The sequence below is a fragment of the Palaemon carinicauda genome, chromosome 8 (assembly GCF_036898095.1).
Source record: "Palaemon carinicauda isolate YSFRI2023 chromosome 8, ASM3689809v2, whole genome shotgun sequence".
NCBI classification, from domain to species: domain Eukaryota; kingdom Metazoa; phylum Arthropoda; class Malacostraca; order Decapoda; family Palaemonidae; genus Palaemon; species Palaemon carinicauda.
The window spans coordinates 131,753,002-131,773,691 of record NC_090732.1 but is presented as its reverse complement, the minus strand read 5'-3'; the positions used below and the strand labels follow the sequence as shown (position 1 = coordinate 131,773,691).

The following is a 20,690-nucleotide window of genomic DNA, read 5'->3' as shown; positions in this document are numbered from 1 at the left end:
TACTAACAACCCCTTACAATATGACGTCTGTTAAGAACCCCTACAATATGATATCTGCTAAGAGCCTCTTACAATATGGTATATGAAAAAACTTACAATACGATATCTGCTAAGAACCTCTTACAAGATGTTATCTGCTAAAAACTTTCAATATAATATCTGCTATAAACCTCTTACATTATGATAACTGCCAAAAACTTCTTACAATATATCTTCTAAAAACTCTTACAATATGATATCTGCTAAAATTCTTACAATATGATACCTGCTAAAAACCTCTTAAAATATAACCTCTGCTAAAACCCTCTTACAATAAGACCTCTGCTATAAACCTCTTACAATATGATATCTGCTAGGAACCTCTTACAATATGAAGTTTGGGTTAATGCAACAAGATGTCTTGTCCCTAAGAATGGGTACACATGCCTTCCACACTGGCTAGTGTTGCCTAAAGTAGGAAGACCTTTTACTACCGATCAAATAAGTAATGTTGGTAGTCATCAAGTAAGTAATGTTGGTAGTCAAGAAGCCTATCCCCTAGATATAAACAAGAAAATCCCGGTCTGGAGGTTCTGGGTCACGATTGATTGATGATTTAAGGTTTTCTGGCATCCTGACGAGGGAGTCAAGGTGGAGTGACTCCCTACTTTCTGGTACATCTGTACAATTGAAGAGGATGTGACTTTGGTCTCAGATGCTGAAGGAGTGCAAGTCATTAACTTTCGACCTCAGATGAGCCAAGAGCACAGCTATCCCTGTGGGTTTTTTTAAGGTCTTCAAAACCTTCAAAACTAAAATTGTAGTAAGTAAACAGATAGATCTTCCAGTCGAAGTTCGAGGCTTCTTTTGGAACTACATGAGAACCCACATTTATAGCTAGGTTGAACGAAGGTTTGTGGCTCAATGCTGCTGCAAAAAAGTGCATTTAGTGATCTGGAACAATTCTGAAGATTTTGTGGAAGGATCTCTGGTCTAAGATCCACTCTGTGTTCAAGACCTTCTGCCTAGGCAGAGCATCTCCCATCACATTGCGGGAGTCTAGCAAGGAGATAGAGGAGAGAAACAGATTCCTCCATTAAAGGAATTTCATGATCAGCAGTATTACAGAGTTTGTGGTTCTCAAACTAGACCCTCTTTGAGGAAACAACAATCAGCTGTCTGATTGTAGACAAAGATCTTGATGTAAAAGTACTTGCTTAGACTGAACTTCTTCAGAGTCAGAAAGACTGCCAATAAATCTAAAATAAATTTATGTGAAATATTGCAAACTGAGTGAACTTGGCATAAATATAGTGTTGCATCAGTATACACATTACTGTCAAATTTAAAGCAAGATATGAGGATAAAAATAAAATGTCTGTATACCAACATACACAGTACTAACATAATCAAAGCAAGAGCAGAAGTTAACAAATCGTAACTAAACTCACTAAGAGTATAGATTAGATTGGATTTATGAATTTGGGCTATATAACCTGGCACTGGGGCCTAATGGACAATTAAGAAGAAAACTCTGCAGTTACACTATAAAATAAAAATTATACGATGGACAGCAACACTGAAGAATGGAAGTGGAAAGAGAACTCTGTCTCTGATGGACAATGAAACCATTACCTACTTGAGACCCTGGATCTGTCCATACTTGTACATTATTAACATCTTTGTCTTTATCTAGGGTGAACTATAGCACCTAGGATGATTCTGGTGGCATAAAAACAGGCTAATTACAAAGAATGGGTTTCATGGGAAAGGAATTATCATTATAACATCAGTGAATATTATCAACATAAACAAGAACAAGTATATAAACAAACTACACAAAATATGATAAAGCACTTCCTCCCAATTATTTACTCATATAACAATATCAGTTAGATAACCACCAAAAAATGGTATCAGTCAGAAATATAAAGTCCAACTTACATGAGATCTACAAGTCAGGGCCAACTTCTTCGCCAAAAGAACCTTCTCTCTTTCTTGTTCTTTCCGATTCTCTATCTCAAGTTGCTTGAATCTTTGCCAGTCTTTTAAAACACCTTTTGGACCAGTCTATTGGAGAAAAATAAATCTATATTAGGTACGTTATCAAGGTGTGCTGTAAATAGTACTAAAGTCAATAAAAGTTATACTACCCTTTCATTACCATAAATAAGTAGATACTGATCAGTAGCAAAATTCTTGTAAAAAAAACCTAAGGAACTTACAAATTGCAAATAAGTATTGACCAGTCCATGCAAAATATGACAAATTTGGAGGTAATTTGTATTTTTCCTAACGATATAAACTTGTAGCTATTTAATAGGAATTATCTGTGGCTGCGGGGGCATAAAAACAATTAGAATAGCGCCAACGTTATCCCTGCGTGTCGTAAGAGGCGACTAAAAGGGACGGGACGAGGGGGCTGGGAACCCCCTCTCCTGTATAAAAATCCTGTGAGACATTATCAAAGAGATGGAGCTGGGGGGAGAGTGACTGCTCCCCGCACTCTAGTTTTGGGGTATTTGAATATGCGTGGATGTAGTACGATAGAGAGTAAAAGATGTGAGCTTGGAAGTATGTTTAGAAGTAGAAGGATGGATGTATTGGCCTTGTGTGAGACAAAGATGAAAGGAAAGGGTGAAGTGATGTTTGGTGAAATGTCTGGAAGAGTGTCTGGGATTGAAAGGGGAAGAGCGAGAGAGGGTGTGGCTTTATTGCTGAGTGAATGGATGACAGGTAAAGTAGTGGAATGGAAGAAGATATCATCTAGGTTAATGTGGGTAAGGGTTACGTTGGGTAGGAAATGTTGGGCGTTTGTCAGTGCGTATGGGCCATGTAGTGAGAAAAGTGAAGAAGAGCGGAATGAGTTCTGGAATGAATTAACTAGGTGTGTAGAAGGACTGGGTAGAAGGAATTATGTAGTTGTCATGTTACCTGCTGCTTCCTCCGGTGCCTTAGATGACCGCGGAGGTAGCAGCAGTAGGGGATTCAGCATTATGAAGCTTCATCTGTGGTGGATAATGTGGGAGGTTGGGCTGTGGCACCCTAGCAGTACCAGCTGAACTCGGCTGAGTCCCTGGTTAGGCTGGAGGAACGTAGAGAGTAGAGGTCCCCTTTTATGTTCTGTTTCATTGTTGATGTTGGCTACCCCCCAAAATTGGGGGAAGTGCCTTTGGTATATGTATGTATGATCTTTTGGCAAAGCTGGAAGACTAGCCATAAAGACTTTAATGTGAGGTGGAAACCACAAGTTGGTGGGAGGGTGGAGGGGGTAGCCGTGGTAACCCCACTCTCTCACTTTTGATTGCAGGCAGGACTTACAGAGGACAAGTGATGGTGGAACAATTTATATAAATAGCTACAGGTTTGTATCGTTAGGAAAAATACAAATTACTCCCAAATTTGGCATTTGTTCTGACACTAAACAAACCTTACACTATTCAATAGGGATGACTCACCCACCCATTAGGGGGGTGGCAATTCGACCTCTGGCGTAGACATTGACCTGCGTTTTTATCTGTACAGTCTTAGACTGTAACTGGAAAAAATCTTGACACCTCGCTAAAAGGAGACATTGTGTAATGCGCCAGTAGCAGCCTGAGCAACCTGTGTGGTTGTGAGGAACTAGCAATGTGACTGTCTAGGTAAGAGTATTCAGAGTTTAAAAATAGGAATGTCAATTCAAATATAGACGTTCCCAATACCTACCTCGCGGGGGGTATCGGGGACGTGTACATGTATGAAAAATATACTAGGATACACAAGGGAAATGGTTATTACCTGCAGATAGGTGAGGCCAGTGTGAAAAGGACCCTTGGTGCTTTTTTCCAAGAGAGGGGAAGATGAAAGAAAAGAAACGAGCCAGTCATTCTTATCATTTATACAGACTAATCCCAGGTAACCAATGCCCTCAACCACCTGCTACTTGTCCATCAAGGAGCTTGAGGTATTTTTAAACCACCTATTGTGCAGCCACCACAGGACCAATGGAAAATGTATCCATGTTCCTGTGGGTCACGTCTTGCAGGTAGTGGGCAGTGAAGGTTGTTTGACGCTTCCACACACCCGCTTGCAATACCTGCGCCACAGAGTGGTTACGTTTAAATGCCATGGACATGCTTACGATCCTAATTTCATGAGCTCTAAGGCTTCGAGTAGATGGTATTTTTCCTGACCCTCCTCTTGACCCTACCTGTGCTAACGAAAAGCGCTTGCACAAAGGGACGCCGAAAAGTCCCAAATCTAGGATCCGTGACCACTGGATTTTGAGTCTTGGCAATAAACTCAGCGACAAAGCCAAGTGTCACCTCCCCCCATCCCCTTGAATGGGTGAATCGTAGGATAGACCATGAAGTTCACCAACTCTCTTTGCAGAAGATAAAGTGAGAAGGAACACAATATTCAATGTTAGATGGCAATCTGTCGCCTGGCGTACTTGTTCGTAGGGAGCGCACTTCAGGGATCGAAAGACACGAACCATGTTCCACGGAGGAGGTCTAACTTTCAATTGGGGCAAGTGATCTCATAGCTTTGTATAAGGAGAGATAATTCCAACGAAGAGGAGAGATCAACTCCTTTCAGTCTAAAGACCATGCTTAAGGCTGAGCAGTAGCCTTTCACTGCCGACACCAAGAGGAGATGTCCTCTAGAGGGTATACAAGGAACTCTGCTATTACTGGAATAGTGGCATCAAGCGGAGAGATACCCCTTCCACGACACCAACCATGGTAAACTCTCTATTTTGTCAGGTAGACTGACACAAAGGATCTTCAGAGATATGCAGACATCCTTCTTGTAACTCGTTGCGAAAAGCCTCTCTGAGAGAGGAGATGCTGGATAGTCTCCAGGCGTGAAGACACAGAGAAGCTACTGCTTTGTGAAAGATGTTCACCTGTGGTTGCCTGAGTAGATCTGGTCGAGGAGGGAGTTCCTTTGGGAACTCTATCAGGAGCTGCAGAGGGTACGGAAACCATTCCGTGTGATGCCATAGCGGAGCTATGAGCGTCAAGAATAGGTTGCTGGATGCTCTGGTCTTGTTGAGCACACTTCTCATCAGACAGAACAGAGGAAAGGCGTACACATCGATGTTGTCCCACCGTTGTTGGAATGCATTATGCTAGAGAGCCTGAGGGTTCAGGACTGGGGAACAGTAAACTAGGAGCCTGAAGATCAGGAACGTCACAAACAGGTCCACAGTTGGGGAACACCAAAAAGTCAGGACTTTGTTGGCTATCAGACGATTCAAACTTTTCGGAGCCTACTATCCGAGTCGCTCTGCTCAGATTGTCAGCAAGTACATTCCCTTAGCCTGGAACGAAGTGAGCTGATAGGGACATTGAATGCTCTTCTGTCCTGTCCATCGTAGAGTCTCTACGGCAAGATGGCTGCAAAAAGGTAGAACCTTGTTTGTTTATGTACGCCACTACTGTGGTGTTGTTGCTCATCAACACCACCGAGTGACCTACCAGGAACTGTTGGAACTGTTGAAGAACTAGAAAGGCTGCTCTCATCTCTAAGAGATTTATGTACCTTTCAGACTCAGACCATAGCCCGGAGGCCGTGTGGTGCAGCATGTGGGCCTCCCACCCTTCTTTTGATGCGTCTGTATTGTGCATCAATTCTGGGGGCGAGATGAAAAGGTCTATCCCTCTGCGGAGGTTCTTCTCTGTCACCTGCCACTGAAGATCTGTCCTCTGCTCCTGTCCAATAGGAACAAGAGTATCCGGGGAGCCAGTGTGTTGGCTCCACCTAGATTTCAGTTGCCACTGAAGATCTGTCCTCTGCTCCTGTCCAATGGGAACAAGAGTATCCGGGGAGCCAGTGTGCTGGCTCCACCTGGATTTCAGTTGCCACTGGAGAGATTGAACCCTGAGGCAACCGTTGGGAACTAGACGGACCAGGGATGCTAGGTGACCTAGGAGACACAACCACTGTTGGGCTGGAAGCTCTTGTCTGAGGAAAAGGTTTGCCACCACCCTCAGCCTGTGTACTTTGTCATCTCATGGAAAGATTTTCTGAAAATTGGTGTCGATTATCATACCCATGTATACCAGTATACCAGTCTTTGAGAGGGATGCAGTGGTAACTTCTTGAGATTTATTCTGATCCCCAGATCCTTGAAAAACTCGAGTAGTCTGTCTCGTTGTTGAAGAAGAGTCACCACTAAGTCTGCCAGAATCAGTCAATCGTCGTGGTGATCGTGGGCCGACAGTCCATCATAAGCTGACGGAAGATCGCGAGATGACAGGTGATCGCAAGCTGACGAGTGATCACGGGCTGACAAGCAATCATGAGCTGATGGGCTATCACAAGCTGTAGCAGAGCTGGGCAAGGAAACAGGAGAAGGCAAGTCAGCTGGGCAATACAAGCTAGGAGTAAAGGTGGACAGAAGAGTCAAAATTGCAGGGAGCGAGCAACATCATCTTCATGCTTTGACGGGCCACACTCCGAGGGATTAGAGAAAGGCATGGACGATTTCATAACCCCCTCTCAATCCCGCGTGGTGAAGACTACTATGGGAGGACCAACCCTGTGTATGGGAAAGGTGTCCACCATCACCATGAAAAGCAGGATCAAGCTTTGAACTTTGCCCTTCCTCTGCTGACTGAGCAAGCTCAGAACGAGGGAGAGCGCCGTCGTCAACGCAACGATCAAGAACTGCCACAGGCGCAGGCGAAGAAGGCGGTGACAGTGCAAGAGTAGAAACTTCCACAGGAACATGAACATACATCGGACTTTGCAATCCCTCTGCCAGCTACCATCGCAGAATGAGGGAGTGTCAGCGTTGGAGAAAACGACTCGGGAGAAAACCCAACCCGGAAATGGAAAAGGTGACCCTTCAGAGGTGCAGGAGCATGCTTCCAGCTTTTAATTCCTAATGCTGGCTGCATTACCCAAACGATGGCATGCAATGTCATTAGCACAGAAGAAAACCACTTGGAAGAAAACCTAACCTGTGAATGGGAAAGGTGACCTCAGAGAGGCACAGAAACATGCTTCAGACGTTGCACTCCCTTTGCCGGCTGCCATTGTAGAATGAGGAAGTGCGGCATCATCAGAGCTGAAGAATACCACTCGGGAGAAAACCTTACCCATGAGCAGGAAAGGTGTCCCTAGAGAGATGCAGGAACATGCTTCAGACTTTGCAATCCCTCTGCCGGCTGCCATCACATTATGAGGGAGTGGGTCGTCGTCAGCTCTGAAGAAAACAACTCAGGAGACAACCTAACCCGTGAAAGGGAAAGGTGCCCCCGGGAGGCACAGAAACAAGCTTCAGACTTTGCACTCCCTCAGCCTACTGCCATTACAAAACGAGGGAGTGCCTTGTCGTCAGCATAGAGGAGCAAGACTGAAATCAAGCTCTGGGTCGGCCGCAAGCGGCCTTCCCGCCGTGGAACTCACAGGGAGTGAGCAACATCTACTTCATACGGTGAAGGAGCATCCACATGGACAACGACCACCCTGCGGTGGAGGACCAAGCCGCTGCACTAGGGGAAGTAGGGGAGTACTCCAGCCTAACGGTTGTCCAGCATAAAAGGGGAAGAGATTATAAGAAAAGATTTCTCCACCCTTGAGAAAAACCATGCACTATGAAGTTTCTGAACAGCAATACTCACTCCTGCGAAAAATAAACAAAAACTAAAAGAACAAATTTGTCAAAAGCCAGTCAAAGCGGGTTGGGCGGTAGAGAGACTAATGTCCACTCTCCACTGACCCAAAAATAAAAGTGGCGATAGAACACAGGTGTGTGTGTGTGAGAGTAGGGTAGTCGGTACTACCCTTTACCCCAACTAACTAGCGGTGGAGTAGTTACACCTCACTAAAAGTCTTATAGCTAGTCTTGCAGCTTCGCTGAAAGTATAATCCCTAATAAAGAGCAAAAGGATTTGTATGTAATGTAGGAATAAACAAAAGGGAAGGATTTCACTAAATAAGTGTGTGAGCCAGGTGGTCGATCTACACCCTGTTACTTCCACTAACTAGTGGAAACCTCATGCAAAAGTTTATGGCTAGATTCCAGTTTGTACTAAAACATACAGTATATCCATAGAAAAGAACAAAGGTTTTGAATCTGTGTAAGAACAATTACCATTTATGAGTCAAAAACTAATACTGTATGTACATTTGAAACACAATCTATAAACATGAAATATCATACCAGAGAAGTAGAGATGAAGAAAAATGTTATTTTTATTAGTAAAATAAATTTTTGAATATACTTACCCGATAATCATGTAGCTGTCAACTCCGTTGCCCGACAGAATTCTATGGAGGGATACGCCAGCTATCACAATACTAGAAGGGGGTGTACTTACCAGCGCCACCTGTGGCCAGGTACTCAAGTACTTCTTGTTGACACCTCCTCAATTATTCCTCGGTCCACTGGTTCTCTATGGGGAGGAAGGGAGGGTCGATTAAATCATGATTATCGGGTAAGTATATTCAAAAATTTATTTTACTAATAAAAATAACATTTTTCAATATTAAACTTACCCGATAATCATGTAGCTGATTCACACCCAGGGGGGTGGGTGAAAAACCAGTGTACAAGACTAAAGGATAGCTAAGTATCCCGTATTTCATATAATCAGTTATCCACAATAACAATGAAATAATAAGTACCTGGTAAGGAAGTCGACTTGAACCGTTACTCTGCCTTTAATAAGATCGTCTTCCTTACTGAGCGCAGCGTTCCTCTTGGGAGGCTGAATCAACTCAAAGGTGCTAAAGTATACAGGGCTGCAACCCATACTAAAGGACCTCATCACAACCTTTAACCTCGGCGCTTCTCAAGAAAGAATTGACCACCCGCCAAATCAACAAGGATGTGGAAGGCTTCTTAGCCGACCGTACAACCCATAAAAAGTATTCAAGAGAAAGGTTAAAAGGTTATGGGATTATGGGAATGTAGTGGCTGAGCCCTCGCCTACTACTGCATTCGTTGCCACGAATGGTCCCAGGGTGTAGCAGTACTCGTAAAGAGACTGGACATCTTTGAGATAGAATGATGCGAACACTGACTTGCTTCTCCAATAGGTTGCATCCATAACACTCTGCAGAGAATGGTTCTGTTTGAAGGCCACTGAAGTAGCCACAGCTCCCACTTCATGTGTCCTTACCTTCAGCAAAGCAAGGTCTTCTTCCTTCAGATGAGAATGTGTTTCTCTAATCAGAAGCCTGAATAGTAAGAAACTGAGTTCTTAGAACTTGGAAAAGAAGGTTTCTTGATAGCACACTATAAGGCTTCTGATTGTCCTTGTAAAGGTTAAGACCTTTTTAGATAGTACCTAAGAGCTCTAACTGGGCAAAGTACTCTCTTCAGATCATTCCCCACCAAGTTGGACAGGCTTGGGATCTCGAACGACTTAGGCCAAGGACGTGAAGGAAGCTCGTTTAGCAAAAACCGAGCTGCAAGGAACATGTAGCCGTTTCAGATGTGAAAACAATGATCCTGCTGAAGGCGTGGATCTCACTTACTCTTTTAGCTGTTGTCAAGCACACGAGGAAAAGAGTTTTTAATGTGAGGTCCTAAAATGAGGCTGATTGGAGAGGTTCAAATCTTGGTGACATAAGGAGCCTTAGGACCACGTCTAGATTCCAGCCTGGAGTGGACAACCGACGTTCCTTTGAGGTCTCAAAAGACCTAGGGAGGTCCTGTAGATCTTTGTTGGTGGAAAGATCCAAGCCTCTGTGGCGGAAAACCGCTGCCAACATACTTCTGTAACCCTTGATCGTAGGAGCTGAAAGGGATCTTACTTTCCTTAGATATAACAGGAAGTCAGCAATCTGGGTTACAGTGGTACTGGTTGAGGAAACTGCATTGGTCTTGTACCAGCTACGGAAGACTTCCCCTTGAGACTGATAGATTCTGAGAGTGGATGTTCTCCTTGCTTTGGCAATCGCTCTGGCTGCCTCCTTCGAAAAGCCCCTAGCTCTTGAGAGTCTTTCGAAAGTCTGAAGGCAGTCAGACGAAGAGCGTGGAGGATTGGGTGTACCTTCTTTACGTGAGGTAGACTTAGAAGGTTCACTCCTAGAGGAAGAGTCCTGGGAATGTCGACCAGCCATTGCAGTACCTCTAAGAACCATTCTCTCGCGGACCAGAGCAGAGCCAACCAACGTCAGCCGTGTCCCTTTGTGAGAGGAGAACTTCTGAAGTATCCTGTTGACAATCTTGAACGGCGGGAATGCATACAGGTCGAGATGGAACCAATCCAGCAGAAAAGCATCCACGTGAACTGCTGCTGGGTCTGGAATCGGAGAACAATACAACAGGAGTCTCTAGGTTATCGAGGTAGTGAACAGATCTATGGTTGGCTGACCCCACAGGGCCCAAAGTCTGTTGCAAACATTCTTGAGAAGGGTCCACTCTGTGGGGATGACCTGACCCTTCCGTCTGAGGTGATCTGCCATGACATTCATACCGCCCTGAATGAACCTCGTTACCAGTTAGCTTTCGATCTTTAGACCAGATGAGTAGGTCCCTTGCGATCTAGAACAACTTCCACGAAAGAGTCCCTCCCTGCTTGAAGATGTAAGCCAGGGCTGTGGTGTTGTCAGAGTCCACCTCCACCACTTTGTTAAGCTGGAGGGACTTGAAGTTTATCAAGGCCAGAATAACCGCCAACAACTCCTTGCAATTGATGTGAAGTGTCCTTTGCTCATGATTCCATGTTCCCGAGCATTCTTGTCCGTCCAAAGTCGCACCCCAGCCCGTGTCTGATGCGTCCGAGAGGAGACGGCGGTCGTGTTTCTGAACAGCCAAAGGTAGACTTCCTTGAGAAGAAAGCTGTTCTTACACCACGCGAGAGAAGACCTCCTCTCTTCGGAAACAGGAACTGAGACCGTCTCTAGCGTCATGTCCTTTATCCAGTGAGCAGCTAGATGATACTGAAGGGGGGGGAGGTGGAGTCTCCCTAACACGATGAACAGGGCCAGCGATGAAAGTGTCCCTGTTAGACTCATCCACTACCTGACTGAGCATCGGTTCCTTCTCAGCATGCTCTGGATGCATTCTAGGGCTTGGAAGATCCTTGGGGCCGACGGAAAAGTCCGAAAAGCTCGACTCTGAAGATCCATACCCAAGGAGACAATGGTCTGGGATGGAACGAGCTGAGACTCCTCAAAATTGACCAGGAGGCCCAGTTCCTTGGTCAGATCCATAGTCCATTTGAAAATCTCCAGACAGCGACGACTTGTGGGAGCTCTTAAAAGCCAGTCGTCTGACGGAGCCGGACACAAGATCATGGTACTGCTGCACAGTCTGTGAACTGTCAATCATGGGCAAGCGAGGAAGTACAGTGACAACCCGAATCTGTCTAGACTGTCTGGGTCGTACAGACAACTCCTTATCGGGTTGCTGAGGTTGCCGCACTGCGTCACAACAAGTCACTTCTGTTGGTTGTTGAACGTCTTCCCCGTGACACATTGACTCCGTAAACAAAAAATCCTCTAACAAGGACTAAGCTTGGACTGCATGTCTTGCAACACAGCTCAAGGTCTATGGGAGCAGGTGTGGTAACAGACGGGATTAGCCACTGAAGTGGAACCATTACCTTCCCTGGAAGCATGTTACGCTTAAATAAAAGACCATAGGAGGCTATGCAGCTAAAGGCTCCCTCCAAATGACAGAGTCCTCAAGGGAATATCAGAAGGAGGGAGAAAAGAACTTTCTCATCTACAGGGACCATATCCTAGAAAAGCTAAGTTCTCTCAGTGAGGGTTCACTGGTGCAAAAGCAGCAGACTAGAAGGCAACGTTATGAAACTGCTTGACAGTCTAGTGAGTTGGCAACAACCAAAGATGTGTGACTGAGAAGCATGCGGTAAGGTATGCAGAGCATGTTGTATGCAGAGTATGCTGTATGCAGAGCATGCTGAATGTAGAGCATGTTGTATGCAGAGCATGCTGAATGCAGAGCATGCTGTATGCAGAGCATGTTGTATGCAGAGCATGCTGAATGCAGAGCATGCTGTATGCAGAGCATGTTGTATGCAGAGCATGCTGTATGCAGAGCATGCTGTATGTAGAGCATGTTGTATGCAGAGCATGCTGAATGCAGAGCATGCTGTATGCAGAGCATGTAGTATGCAGAGCATGCTGTAAGCAGAGCATGCTGTATGTAGAGCATGCTGTAAGGTAAGCAGAGCGTGTGCATGGCGTTTAACATTTCTCAGAAATTCCATGACCAGTGCTAGAGTGCTTTATGCATGCTTGCATGGGTTTAAATATCAACATAATATTTACCTTACATTCATAACTCATGATTCATTTTTTGCCATATTCTGCGATATTGTTAAAAATATATTGCAAGTAATACAAATATATTTTTATAAGTAATACAAATAACCTCCATTATCATAAGGTTTGAAAATGGAGGTAAGGTATGCTGAACAGCAGAGTCAGAACGAGCTGGAACAACAATAGTTGTGGTTTCCTCTTCAAGACTCTGTTGAGGGAACACCTGAGGCTCAGTCTGCAAAGGCTGATCAAAGGAAGTAGCAGAAGGTAGGCGCATGGGTGGAGGAGGCTGACTCCTGGCATGAGTGGCTGAACCCAAGGGTTGCGCTTGCTGAGCGGTTGGCGGAAGCGGAGTAGCAAGTTCCTGTTCCTGTGGTGTGAGCGGAGCGCGATGAGGTAGAGGCTGCGCAGAACAAGGTAAATGTCTCGCAAGCTGAGGCTCCTGAGGCGCAAGGCTAAGGTATAGTGGTGCTTGCCTTGTGGAGGGTTGAGCTCGCTGCAGCGAGAGCTGAGGAGACTGACTCAAGGACGGGAGAGGTTGTTGTACCTCAACCGAGTGTTGCATCACTGGTGGAGCAGCAAGTGGAGGCGGAGGAAGAGAGGTATAATCCTCCTGATCCCATTGTAAAGGTTGCCTTAAAGAAGGCGAAGGCTGAGCACCACTGGGAACAGCCAACTCAGAACGTGGCTCAACATCGTACGCCTGGCAGGTGGTACTGCGATCAGGCGGAGCGAGCGCAGGCGGAGCGAGCGCAGGCGGAGGGAGTGTAGGCGGAGGCGGAGGCGCAACACTCTCAGCCCGACACTCACGCATCAAGACCGAAAGTTGTGACTGCATGGACTGCAGTAGAGTCAACTTGGGGTCGGCAGACACTAAGGTCTGCTGAGGTAAAGCCTTAACAGCAGAGATCTGTTGCGGCAGAACCTTACTCCTCTTAGGCGGAGTGCATTCAACTGATGACTGAGGAGAGTCAGAGCTAACCCAATGACTGCATCCGGGTTGTTGAACTCTAACTTCGTACGTCTGGCATAGGTCTGGACTTTATGTTTAAGAGGTCTTGAGACCTGAGACCAGCGTTTTCTCCCCTAAATTTCTTCTGCAGACGAGCAAAATAAGGGCTCAATCGTCTGCGGGTGGGAGTGACGGTCTCGGTAAGACACGCCCACAACCACCGAGGATACTTCTGTGCGCCGATCAAGGCCTGCTGAACCCTTTTGTCCTTCGACATTGCTTCTCCCCTGGGCTTGGGAGCTTGCAAGAGGTCCCGGACTGGGAGAACGACTGGCGCGCACAGAAGTACCCTCACGCACAACACTGACACACTTTGCGCTAATCCTTTATCACTTTGATTTTCTGTTTGCACTTATTTCACTGAACTCGAAACTTTAAGTGGTTTGTACCTGAAACACGCAATTCTATCCTTTCTCAAAAGTTAGTAATTGCGAAAACAGAATTACAATGTAACAGAAAAATCTAATGAAAGATAAATAATTCAGTGGCTGGAAAGAGACTAAACACTAGATCACTCTAGAAACGTTTACTTTCTTCCCCTAAAGAGACTAGGGAGAAGAGCAAAAACGATAACAACGTTACTCGTACGCCTGGCAGGCTTGAATGAAACGTTTATCCTCCTCTTTCTCCCTCCGTCTCTATCTCTCTCTCTCTCTCTCTCTCTCTTGACTTAGAACCTGAGAGAAGAGCCCAATCATATATATCGTTAAAACATATTATTGTTAAAGGAAAAAACTGAAATATTTCCCAAAATGAAAAGTTCCTTTATTAGGATTAAAACCATTAAGTTAAGAAAGAATGAACAAAACGCTAGACACGGTTACTCTTACAGCAATGTGAAACCGTGAAAATTCTTTCTCTATCGTAACGATAGAGTGCAAGTTGAACGTTCTGAACGTCAACAACTGCAGAGACAAAACAAAACGTTAGTTCAACTTTGAAAACAGTACTAGACTATCAAAGAAATTCTTTCAAAGACATTAAAATAGCATAATATGTTAACAGGTAAAACCGAAATGACGGGCTCAATGTTAATTACCTTCGGTACCAAGAAAAGACCGCCTACTATTAGGAAGGTCGAATATAAACAAATATAAAAATTAATTTTAATAAGTTTATAAAAAAAGGAAGTTAATCGAAGAGGCCTATAAGAGGCGGAGAGATATAAAATAAATCTATAACTTTTGTTAAGCAAAATTAAGAAAGAGAGTCTATACTCTCTTAGACACCAACACTTCCGTCTAAGGGAAGGGTCGGCCATTTAAAGGTGAAAGAGAGTTCATACTCTCTTCGTCACCATAATTAATCAAATTAATTCCAAAAGCTAACTAAGCTAATATAGAAGTTTCCAGTAAAGCGACAGCCGAAATCAAAGAGAAATACTTCACCAAAGTCGTGAAAATACTCCAAGAACATAAGCGTATCCCAGAACGTCTTGCCGGAAGCACGACAGAGGAATAATTGAGGAGGTGTCAACAAGAAGTACTTGAGTACCTGGCCACAGGTGGCGCTGGTAAGTACACCCCCTTCTAGTATTGTGATAGCTGGCGTATCCCTCCATAGAATTCTGTCGGGCAACGGAGTTGACAGCTACATGATTATCGGGTAAGTTTAATATTGAAAATTTGCGGTTCTATGATTAACAGAACAGCAACAGACATACTGTGTAAATCAACCAAAGAAAAATATATACTGTACTATATATGGAGTCTAGTGAGTGAGTACTTTCCCTCAGGCACACTCCCTAACTACCTTGTTATCAGGCTTCAAGTTGAGGACTAGATCAACTTGGAACAAAGTACAGTACTTCTAAAAAAAGAGATGAGTATTTGTATTCTTCTGAAAAAAAAAATAAAAATAATAAGAAAACCAAAGTACATAGCTCTCAATACAAATTGAATTTAATGCAAAAAAAAAAAAAAAATCCTTACATTAGTAGAGTATCCTTCCCAATTATTGCTTTCAGGTGGTGGAGCTGGTCCTTCCTTATATTCCTTGGCCCCATCTTTTTCATTTTCATCATCTTCATCTTCCGAACTGCTGCAATAGTAATGTAGTTTTTCTCCAAGAAGTCTATCGTCTAAGGTAGCCATAACTTCTTACCAATTATTTCTCACCTGAAATCTAAAACTATTGTACATTTAGATATTTTAGGCAACCAAATCATAGTATAGTAAACTGATAATCATTTATAATCTACAGTATACTGAAAACTTGTCGTGGATAGATCCAATAACAGTAAAGGAATGTATATGAATAAGAAAACCTAATCTCTTTTCCAAGAGAAGAATCCTGTTGGTGTTTAGTCTAAAGACTGCATCGCCTTTATCATCACCAACAGTATTTCAGGAACAATCAGTTTCAATACAAACCCTTTCGTTTCTGGAAGCGTAGCCCCACATGGCTTTCCTATGCCATGTTTTTGTTATTGCCACTACATTAGGTCTAGATTGTTCCACAAGATTTGCTCTAAAAGCTTCTATGGTTTCACTGAAGTTGCCGTCATCAAGGAAATCAATCAGATTGCAGAATATCAAAAACTCCCTATATACCAATGTTGTAATTAGCTCCACTCATAAACAGGTACATAAGCAAAAAGGAACAACAAAGGAACAAGATGGGAAACAAAGCCAGAGGTAAAACAAACTTAGTATCCAATGCGAGTCTCCCCTTCACTCTTCACCCCACAAATAACAACAGTAATGCCTCACAAAACGAAATTAATTAGTTCTGGAGTGGCTTTGGTTTCGTGAGAATTTTGTGTTATACGTCAAATTTTACATGTAAATAGCCTAATTCGTTCCAAAACTTACATAAAAACACCACATTAAATCTTATAATAAAGCTACAGTATACAGTAACCACAATGAAATACTGTACAGCCAAATACATTTGAACCATTAAATATACCTGAACTAACTGTTAATACCTGTAAATCAAGTAGTTATTAGAACATAATGCAATAATAAATAGAAAATAATACAATACACACAATAATGACTATTGAAGAATGACTTACCTTTATGAAGACGACGACGAAACTTGCGGGTCACGGGAGGGTGAGACTGACGGCTTAACTCCTAACCACAACGACGTTTCTTTTAGGTTTTAGGTATCTTGGTTTCGGTATTACAATAAAACATGTGAATGTCTTTCCTGTAAGATAGGAGGGAACGGCACTTGGGGCACTGGAAACGTTGAGGAATTACATTGTGTGCTTTCGGGAAATTATCAACATTGGCTGAAGAATCATAAAATTCACCATGGAATTTAGCAAATGCTTTTAGGTACGGAATACAGTACTGCAGCCGTTACAAATATCTATAACTTCCTCCATCGCAAAATACAAAAAAATAAATCTCACTTGAAATGACGGACACCTTACTAGGTCAAAGGTTTCAAGGGAAAAGGATTTGGTGGAAGGGGTATGAACAGACCACTTAAAGAGATAAAGGCAGGGGGTAGGGAAATATCAGTTGACAACCCCCTTGTGTAAACTTTGAATACGTATCGTTTGTCACACCCCGATTTCACATACAGTAAATACTTGCTCTAAACAAGTTTCCCTTTCCAGTTCATTCATGTTTACCCTCTAGACTCTGTTGTTTCCCCGTTAACCAATCACGAACCTATAAGTATTCAAAGTTTACACAAGGGCGTTGTCAGTTAATATTTCCCTACCCCCTTCCTTTATCTCTTTAAGTGGTCTATTCATACCCCTTCCACCAAATCCCCTGGAAACCTTTGCCCTAGTAAGGTGTCCGTCATTTCAAGTGAGATTTATTTTTTCGTATTTTGCGATGGAGGAAGTTATAGAAACTTGTAACGGCTGCAGTATTCCATACCTAAAAGCATCTGCTAAATTCCATGGTGATTTTTATGATTCTTCATCCAATGTTGATAATTTCCTTACAGCACACAATGCAATTCCTCAAGGTTTACTGTGCCCCAAGTGCCGTTCCCTCCTATCTTGCAGGAAAGACATTCACGTGTTTTATTGTAATACCGAAACCAAGATACCTAAAACCAAAAAGTAACGTCGTTGTGGTTATACCGTTACTTCTTATAAAAGTACATTTTTGGGAAAAAGTCGCCTACCCCCATGGAAGATAATATAATTTAAAGTTAAGCCATCAGTCTCACCCTCCTGTGTCCCGCAGGTTTCGACATCCCCTTCATAAAGGTAAGTCATTCAACAAAAGTCATTATATGTGTTTTGTGACCTGTTATCTTCTGGGTTAGGTTAGGTGGGTTTGTTAGGTTCTGTACCATTTTTGTACCTTTTTATATATCGTGTAAAGTGTATATGGAACAATTCATTAAAATACACATGATAATATTACCGTAGCATAGCTACCATTAGCAATGCCTTTGTAACGTTGTTAACACTATCATTGGTAACGTTGCTTACTTTAACATTCCTAGTACATACGTGAGTTTTATGACATGGGAACTCCTAGGTTAGGTTAGGTGGGTTTGTTAGGTTCTGTACCCTTTTTGTACTTTTTATATATTGTGTAAAATATGGAAAAATTATTTAAAATACGTATGGAAATATCTAACATTACTATCGCTAGTAATGTCACCGTACCGTTGGTAACGCTGTGTATTATTCGTATTGTGGCTAATTTTACCGTTTTGAGTAAATACCTGAGGTTTGTGATCTGTCAACTACTAGGTTAGGTTAGGTGGGTTTGTTAGGTTCTGTACCCTTTTAGTACTTTTTATATATTGTGTAACCGGTAATATTACCGTAACAATCCCAGACATCGTTGGTAACGTTGCTAATGTCATTGTTCACAGTACATTCGTGAGTGAAGTGAAACCGTTGAACAAGTGCTTATATTTAAATATTCTAACACAACATATATGACAACAGTGATTATATTTAGCCATTTTAACAGAAAATGTATGTTCTCCTGTAGAAAATAACGTGAGTGATCTAACCAGTTTTCACCTTCATTTCATTTCATCCGTAATAACAGCAATCAATTCGGCAACTTAAGTTAGTCGAATTGGTTGATCTGTTTGTTTGTGGTTGAAATGAAGGTCTAATTCGGTTAAATCACACTATTTACTGTAAGAAAACATATATTTTCTGTTCGAAATCACACCCTGTAATACAATACAACTTTACCTGGGTCGTTAGGTAAGCAGGTAAAGGCACAGCTTGGGGAGGTTAGGTGGGGAAGTTTAGGTTAGATGGTGTGCTATGAATGTGTTTCTGTCCGTCTTTATACGAAGGTTACCAAACATCTATGCAATTATACGATTTTCTATGTTCTAACTAATATTGCACTGTTCTATGATGAAACCGAGGTGCTCTAGGCTAAATTTCATCTAAAATTCAAATAAAATATAAGTTGTTCGATTAAATAGATACACCACATCTGAAACCATAAAATCATAAGATCAAACTTGTGCTCATAAGTACAGTACAAAGCCCAAACAATCAATAATAAGGGGCTCTTGTTTACGGAAGCTGCAGATATTTGTTCTATGATTTATAAGGTTTCCTCCTTTGAAAACACTCAAAGAACGAGTAAAAGAATTGCAGGTTTGCATATAAATATAAAAACAATGACCTACCTAGTTCTATTTAGTGTCTCCAATTGTTTGTTCGCTTTATAGTAATGAAGCCTAGGAAAATGGACTCACTGAGTAATAATGTAAACAAGTGGGGAATTGTCAAAATCACAGTAGTAGTAGATTACATTCCCTGCAACGGCCTATGTATTCAACCGTTCACCCTAAACTTCTTTTATACTTAATGTCAATGTTCATAATTTTTTTCCCTCCTTTCAACGACCGCAAAAAAAAAAAAAAAAAATAAGTTATTCTTCTTATTTTAAAGTTGTTAATCTTTTAAAATTATTACGAAATTAGCTAAGTTTTTTTTTATTCATATATGTTTTAATAATTTAATAGTTTCACTATCACTTGATGGATGAGTGATTATGAGTTAAAGGAGAATCAGTTGTTATTTGAGGATGATATTGTATTGGTTGAAGACTCAGAGAAGTTGGGTCAAATAGTGACATAATTTGGAAGGGTATGTTAGAGAAGGAAGTTACGAGTAAATGTAGGCAAGAGTAAGGCTATGGGGGTACACAAGGTATGAGGGTAATGCAAACAATATATTCATGTTGCAACATATCATATTGAAGAATCATATTGAGAGACAGCAATTATTCGTCATTTCGGTACACTTCAATAAAATATGGACATGAAACCGCACAAAATGCACGGGTAACTAACTTCTTTGGTTGGTTATTCTTCTTTCCCTAATTCTATGTTACTGCTTCTAAATTTTCTTAGTTCTTTACAGCCCTGCCTCTGAGTAACTCACTAAAGCCATTAAATTTCATTCCTGTTTTCATAATTTTCTTTTAACTCTTATCATAATCACCCTTGTTTTCATTACTATTTCTGGTAGAAGGTTGGCCAGAGCACCAGCCACCCGTTGAGATACTACAGCCAGAGAGTTATGGGGTGTTTTGACTGGCCAGAGTACTACATTGGATCCTTCTCTTTGGTTATGGTTCACTTTCCCTTTGCCTACACAAACACTGAATAGTTTGGCCTATTCTTTGCAGATTCTCCTCTGTCTTCATACACCTAACAACAATGAGATTACCAAACAATTCTTCTTCACCAAATGGGGTAACTACTGTACTGTAATTGCTCAGTGGCTACTTTCCTCTTGGTGAGGGTAGGAGAGTCTCTAGCTATAAGGCAGCTTTTCTAGAAGGACACTCTAAAATCTAACCATTGTTCTTTAGTCTTGGGTAGTACCATAGCCTCTATACCATGGTCTTCCACTGTCATGAGTTAGTTTTCTTGCTTGAGGGTACACTTGGGGGGGGGAACTATTTCTCTTTCTTGTTTCCTTAAAGTTTTTGTAGTTTAAATGGGAAATGTTTATTTTAATGTTACGGTTCTTAAAATATTTCATTTTTCCTTTCCTCACCGGGCTATTTTCCCTATTGGGGCTCCGGGCATATAGTGTCCTGCTTTTCCAACTAGGGTTGTAGCTTAGCAAGTAATAATAATACAGTAATACTACTGATGCTAATAATAATAATACAGCTTCCTCGGTGTTAAGTGTACCTTTGTATTCTCTTCCTTCATTAGCAGTTAGCCTACAAACCTCAACTTGGGAATTTCTACTTTCTTTTCATTTCTTTTGCCACTTTACTTTGTATTTCTTCTTCCATTCCAATGTCATATTTTTTGCGTAGTTCTATAATGCACTTTGCTCCTACATTCCCTTATTTGGTATTCCATTTCCCTGTTAAGCATTTATCACTTGATGTAATATTATGAAACATCACCTTTTAAGCTTATCTGATTATATTTGTATTTCTGCTAATCCCAATAAGGTGAAGTTGCAAGTTCAAACATTCCTTTCACAATCTTGTACTGTACTGTGTACCTTTCATCTCTTCCATTAATTTTCCTT

The 20,690-nt window shown here is 42.2% G+C and overlaps 1 protein-coding gene across 4 annotated transcripts in view; it reads right to left on the bottom strand.

Annotated features, from left to right (window-relative positions):
- Window positions 1-18,966, bottom strand: part of LOC137645943 (phosducin-like protein) — a 103,999-nt gene extending 85,033 nt beyond the window's left edge. For 2 of the 4 annotated variants that reach the window (XM_068379012.1, XM_068379015.1), the window contains exons 1-3: window positions 18,818-18,966; window positions 15,160-15,352; window positions 1,924-2,049 (exon numbers count right to left, since the gene is read on the bottom strand). In XM_068379012.1, coding sequence (XP_068235113.1) covers window positions 1,924-2,049; window positions 15,160-15,321 — 288 coding nt within the window. In that variant the 5' untranslated portion in view covers window positions 15,322-15,352; window positions 18,818-18,966. Of the gene's footprint in view, window positions 1-1,923; window positions 2,050-15,159; window positions 15,359-18,817 lie in introns of all 4 variants that reach the window. The other 2 variants (XM_068379014.1, XM_068379013.1) reach the window with 2 other exon arrangements.
- Between the last annotated feature and the right edge of the window lie 1,724 nt (window positions 18,967-20,690).